Source organism: Palaemon carinicauda, chromosome 7 (genome assembly GCF_036898095.1).
Source record: "Palaemon carinicauda isolate YSFRI2023 chromosome 7, ASM3689809v2, whole genome shotgun sequence".
NCBI lineage: Eukaryota > Metazoa > Arthropoda > Malacostraca > Decapoda > Palaemonidae > Palaemon > Palaemon carinicauda.
In genome coordinates this window covers 44058859-44065448 of record NC_090731.1, presented here as the reverse complement: position 1 = coordinate 44065448, position 6590 = coordinate 44058859, and the positions used below count along the sequence as shown (strand labels likewise).

At 38.7% G+C, this 6590-nt stretch overlaps 2 protein-coding genes across 2 annotated transcripts in view; both read right to left on the bottom strand.

Moving 5' to 3' along the window:
• LOC137644265 (piggyBac transposable element-derived protein 2-like) overlaps window positions 1–3169 on the bottom strand; it is a 7638-nt gene extending 4469 nt beyond the window's left edge. Inside the window, exons 1-2 of the mRNA XM_068377259.1 lie at window positions 3044–3169; window positions 2586–2869 (exon numbers count right to left, since the gene is read on the bottom strand). Coding sequence (XP_068233360.1) covers window positions 2586–2869; window positions 3044–3169 — 410 coding nt within the window. The remainder of the gene's footprint in view (window positions 1–2585; window positions 2870–3043) is intronic.
• A 14-nt stretch (window positions 3170–3183) lies between these two features.
• On the bottom strand, window positions 3184–5236 carry LOC137644264 (piggyBac transposable element-derived protein 3-like). The gene is made up of 2 exons (XM_068377258.1): window positions 5062–5236; window positions 3184–3782 (listed from the first exon to the last, which is right to left on the bottom strand). The coding sequence occupies exons 1-2, from the start codon at window positions 5234–5236 to the stop codon at window positions 3184–3186; spliced, it is 774 nt and encodes a 257-aa protein (XP_068233359.1).
• Window positions 5237–6590: the final 1354 nt, after the last annotated feature.

Here is a 6590-nt window from a genome sequence, read left to right as displayed (position 1 = left end):
TGTAGAGCAATGTGTAGAATTTCAAAATCAACTTTTGTTTGCATTTTAAGATTATGAAAAACCTTTAATATTGTGCACCTTGTAATTTTGAGGAGATTCCTGCGTTATTAGGAAGTTCCTCTTAGATATGTAAATTTAATTCAGTCTGTTTCTGAGCACAGTACTTCAAGAGGATGTGATATCATCTATTTTGTTTATCATCCTCATGGATTTTTTAATGCACAGAACAGTTTGGGATGTTGGAAGAAGATTGGACAAGATTTATAACAGATATCAGGTGACCTAGAGTATGCTGATGACACTGTCTTTTTTCAGGAGAGCACCACATGACTCGCAAAGCTGGCTTACCAGATTGCATGAAATATTACATGGCGTTGAGGTTGAAATAAATAGAAGAAAAACAGATGATGAGAATGATATATCCAATAGAAAATGGAATATCATAGGAAGGAGAGGAGATTAATAAGGTGGATTCTTTCAAATATTTAGGAACTATGATCTCTAATACAGAATCTTTGGAATATGAGTTTTTTAAAAGATGAAAAAAAATCAGAAAATGGCTAGGTAAAATAAAATTTAGAATTCAATTCACCTGAAATTACATATATAAATCAGGCATTAGTCGTGGTATGATACTGAAACAACATTCCAAAGATTTTATGATTTTGGGAACAAAGGCCTCAGAATAATATTAGGAGTTAAATGGTAGGACAGGATTAAGAATGAAACCAAAAGAGAAAATATTTGATTTCCATGTGACGGGTAGATTGGCATGGTTAAGGCATGCTCTTCGCACTCCCTGAGATAGAATAATTTACAAAATGTTTAATTGGGCACCACAAGGCACTAAAAGCATTAAAAGACCCAGGCCTACAAGGGTGAGGAGTATGAAGCGTTAAGTAGGAGAAGGTGAATGGAAAATTATTGATTTAAAAGCTGAAAATAGAAAAGTGTCGATAGGTGAAGTAGATTTTATATATATATATATATATATATATATATATATATATATATATATATATATATATATATATATATATATATATATATATATATATATATATATATATATATATATATATATATATATATATATATATGTATATATACATATATATATATATATATATATATATATATATATATATATATATATATATATATATATATATATATATATATATATATATATATATATATATATATATATATATATATATATATGTAAAACGGATCTTGAGCGAAACGAAAAATCTATTTTTTGGGTGAGGTAGCTATGTCGTCCTGATCAATGTTTCTATTAGGTAGCTCTCTGAGGTACATTTGACTACAGTGATATTCCCAGAGAATTTTACCTTAAGGTATCGAGAATTCTAACTCCTGGAGCGAATATCCCTAAATAATCTCACAAGGATATCGCATAATATCAGAGGAAGTATTCTTGACACCTCATATAGCTATCTTCACCCCGAACAGTATTAACGCTTCGAGAGGGTACAGTGACAAGAATCTGAAATGAGAATGAAAAGAGATCTGCTCATAAGATATCTCTCCTATTCTGTTTCCAGTGTGTATCTGATGAAGGCGGTAGCGCCCTCTTCATTCCTTTTAGCAATATAGGAGGTGTTACAGATACTGTATTTTAGGGAAGGGTCAACAAGCCCTTTTATAATAAAAGGAAGGGCGGGTCCATCAGGACGACATGGCTACCTCACCCAAAAATAGATTTTTCGCTTCGCTCAAAATCGGTTTTTTGGGCTCAGGCCATGTCTTCCTGATGGAAGTTTACCAGAGCATTACTGTATCTGTGGATTCTCAATCAGTGCCGTACTCTCAAGAAAGTATTTTCCTGGTCCGTCTTGACCTAGAGACCTATGATGTTACCGTCATACATCATTTCATCTAAGCATGAACTATGTTAGTGCTTCCTGCCCCCTACAGGGAAGAGTCGTACTAGACTCTGGAAAAAGTCTCGAGGAGTACATAAAAATTTATGGATGACGAAATGACAAGCTTGTATAGTGGTCTTGCCCTATACAATATAAAGCAAAGTTTGTATAAGAGTCACCAATGTCAGTATGAATTTGTGACACCTTCCCCAATGTGGCTACTCTTATAACCTATTGGATAATGGTTGTATCCGCATAGGAACAAATTTTGCCTCTTTGCCACCAACCCGTTAGGGTACCACGTCAACCCTTCCAAGGAAGGATTAGAGTGAGTGGACTCTAGCTTGAATCAGGGAACAGTCTTAAAAGACAAACCGTGATAAAATTATCCATATTTTAATCTTAATGCTCAGTACATTTCAAATAAAATGATTGTGGCCGAATGAGACGCAGGGTTGACTTTGAACTAGTTTATTAAAATTTAATAAACGTATTTCTACAAGTGAAAATTATAACAGAAAATTGTGATACTGTAGAATAAAATAGAAATAAAACTGGTTCATGCTTTAGAGAAACTTCATTCTTGGTTAAATTTTGAGATAAATTCCGTGATATCACACAATAACAAACCAGATACTATAATAAGCAGTATTCTAAAGAGCACGACGATGATATATAACAAAGCATTTCACACACAATGAAACTCCACACTCCATACACCCTTGCGAAGGACGAGATTTGCAAGAGGATAGAGCACATTTCCATGCCTGTTTTCCAAGGGATTCGACAAGGTGACTAATATTATCATGATGTACATCTGGAATAACCCGAGATGACTGTCTTGGCCGGCCTATTCCCACATGTAGTTCTGCCTGCTGAAGGTATATCCTTGCAATGTAGCGCTTGAATGACAACAGTGGAAGGTTGCTTTCATCAACACGATGGAGAAGCCAGCAGTTCTGAATCGTTGCATCAATAACCTAAGAAAATATAGGCCACCACCACTTTTTCATTCTAATGGATATACGGTAACAATTGATGTTTTGGTCCATCCTATCAGTGACACCCATGTGCCTGTTGTAATCCCCGATGAGATAAGGTCGACTTACAATAATTTTCTTTTTGTCCTTTGCTGACCATCGAGATACACTTACCAGAGGATAAACAGGAGAAATATTTGATACCACTGAAACTACTGAATTATCCTTCCAGCGTACCAACAAGATCTTGTGAATATTATCCACAACAACATCCGTATTTCCTCGTGGAACCTTCTTCATTTTGTTTGTGGAGTTTATAGGACAAGTCTTCGGAATTCTGTTTCCCTTATTGTTCCAGTTGCTCCATAGTTTATCTCTTGTAGGTGATTTACTAAAGGTAAACTTGTGAAGTAGTTGTCGAAGTAAAACCTCACTGGTATATCTTTGATATGACTTGGTAGTTTTCCAAATATAATCATCAAAGTGTCCCCACCTTTTCCAAACCTTTCTTCATAGTGACGATTCAACCCGAAGGCTGTCCCTTGGTATACATCAAACGTAGCTAAATATCCAAGTGGAGAATTTAGGCACCAAGCTTTAAATCCAAATCTTACAGGTTTATTCAGAATGCACTGTTTGCACCCATGCCTACCAAAATATTCTATCATTGCTTCATCAAGTGATATATGTTGATCCATAGGGTAAGCCATGGCAAATTTTGTGTTCAAATGATTCATTAGAGGTCGGATTGTTACCAGTTTGTCATCCTTGTTTAGTGCCTGATTATCAGTGGAAGGCAGAAACCGTAATATTTCTTCAAATCTATCACGTGACATTGCCTTAGCAACGAGTTCGACTCCAACATCAGCATCCAAAGACCAGTATAAGCGGCGACTTGGTAATGTGTGGTATCCTGAGAGTATGAGAATGCTTGGATAGTAACAGGGAACTAAAAGTTTGAAACTACCGAGGCATTGTTAGCTGGAAAGTCACTTCACCAGCAACGAGATATGCATTCAAGGACCAGAAAATACCGAACAAGCACTTTATTCTAACGAAGAAACAACCAATTTGCTTTAGGGTGATACTTTTCTAAGATTTTTCCGGTCCGGTCCATATTTTCGCTTCATATCTGCCCGACCTACTATATATAGTAGGTAATGAAAAATAGCCTTTAATATTTATGCTTCAATTGCTATCTCAATTTCTGATATATAAATTGATTCATGGTTTTTAGTATCATGATATGTATCAGTATAAAGATGTTTAATGAACTTGTGTAACCATGAGCTCAAAATAAAAAGGTGAATATATGAAAACATTCTACATATCTTTTGTATTTTGTCAAAAAGTCGAAAAATATGGATACTTCAAAGAAAAACTCCTGTTTATATTATTGATTAGATTGAAAAGAACTCAGGAATATGCAAAACAATAAGCAAAAACGTAAAAAATTGGGGTATAATTTGTCCTAGCAATTGTACTACTATATATAGTAGGTCAGCCGTTAATGGGTTAAGATCTAAGCCCCACTTTTTGAGAAGGTTCACATTCTCTGTGGCGGCCTTGTCTACTACCTCTTTAACCACTTCATTGGGAGAGAGGTCTTTACCCCAAATACGAGAAGAGATCAGTTTCCTCGGTTCGTGCCTCACCGCAGCCGAGGCGAACCCAAACTCTCTACAGGCTCTCCTAGCTTTAAAAAAGCTATAGAGATCCTTCGTAACTGTGACCAGATGGATTTTGGCCACAACCATGAACATGTCCTGGTTCTTGGGGTCACTTGCCATCGTTTCTAGTGTCGGTTGCAACAACATCGTTGCCACAAGTCTTTCCTTTGTCTCTTGCTCTCCACGCAAGAGAACTTCCGACAGTTTTGGAAGTGCCTCACCGAACTGGCGTACAGCAATATCAGCTTTCAGCTTCCCGACTGAGAAGGTAAGGTGTACGTCCTTCCAGTCTTCTTGGTACAAGGGCAAGGTCAGAGATAACGGCTTGCACTCCTCCAAGGAGGGGCATGGTTTCCCTGCCTCCACTGCCTTTAAGGCTGCCTTATATCCCTTTTTCCAAGAAGGGAAAGGTTCTGGTAGGAGAGGCCACAAAAGAGGGAAGCTTCTTACTCAAGGCGGGCACCTTTGAGTTAGAGAAGCCCCTCTCTTTCATCGAGCTCGCTAGTAACGTCTGAGCTTTACTATGGTAAAAAACTATGACCTCTTTCGGCTCCGTCTCCTCCTTTAAAGCTGGCTCCTTCCTATGACGGACATAGCAGTCCGGATAAGAATCTTTGTTGGGCCAAAATTCCACTTCTTCCAGTGGAATTGGTCCCAACTTTTCTGAGATCACGATCTTCCCGGTTGTCATTGGCATGTGTTCGGCATACCTCCAAGGATTGGTATCCGAGCACAAAGGAAGATCCTTCACGCTGAGCCGCTTCCGGGGCCCACGTGATTCTGCAAGTCTACGTATCTCCAGTTTCATTGCACCTTCCTTCTCATCATTCTTCCTTTGAATTTGTTGGATCATCTCAACAATGGAAGAAAGAGTCCTTCACAGTTCATCTGGGATAGCAGACGATGTAGAAGGAACTGGTTCTGGGTCCGGAAGCAATGTAACCGACACTTCGTCGATTTCTTGCTCTTCTACTTGAGGAGCCTGGAACAGCTCCTCTTCCTGACCTTCTCCTAGAAAGTCCTTCTCAGTAGACTCCGACACCTCCAACATCCTATTGTTCTATTGGAGGTCTTGAAGGGCGGCCGAGACATCAGAATGTACCGGATTCTGGGCAGTTGGTATCTCCACTTGAGGCTGGGGGATTATTGCATCAGCCGATGCTTTAGGGAAAAGGTAGGCCCTCATCTTCTCATTTGGCAGGTAGGGGTCTGAGGTGTTTTTCTGAAAACCCCTCACCCAGAATAGTAACGTTTCCCTGGCAGCATCCCTTGACTCCTTCGAGTTAGGGTCGTCGAAAACCTGAGGGTCCCAATAGCGGAGATCAACTCTGGAGGCTGCACATGCTGCGTGCCTCCTACAATATTGATGTCCACAGAAGTTCTTACTGCAGACATTACAGATCACACTCCCGCACTTCGGATGGTCCTCCTGTAAAGAGAAGAAAAATCCATGAGTATATAGAGAAGGCTTTCACTTATATTGAGACATTTAGCTTATATAGAAAAGCTAAAAAAGAAAGAAGGAAAGACACATACTTGTATTTCCTGCCCAGTCAATTGCTAAAACCTCCCGATATATTAAAACTAAGGGTAATTCTATTCTAGATTACCTTATGTAATATCCTAAACGGAAATTTAAGGTGTAGTTCGCACCTTGAGATAAAGTTTTAATATAAGGGATAGAAAGAATAGAGAAAGAACTTACTTTCTATATATTGTACGGTCTCAACAAAAGGCTGTACAAGATAACATTAAGTATGATGAAGAACTTTAGTGTTTTCACAAGCTCTGTACAGCAGTTTCTGCTAATGCAGTGTGTACTACAGTACAAATATAGCAACTACTGTACATCGCATTCTGTTATGCCGGCTAGCACGCGGCGTTACATGCCGGCATGCGCCTGCACGTGCCGGCTGGCATCTACCCCTGTATAGTTCAAAGATATACTATCTTTGACTAATAGGCGGCAGCCCACTGATTAGAGACTGTGTGCCGGCCGGTAATCATTACCAGTCGACTACTGAAAACACTAATACCCGGCTGTCGGCCGC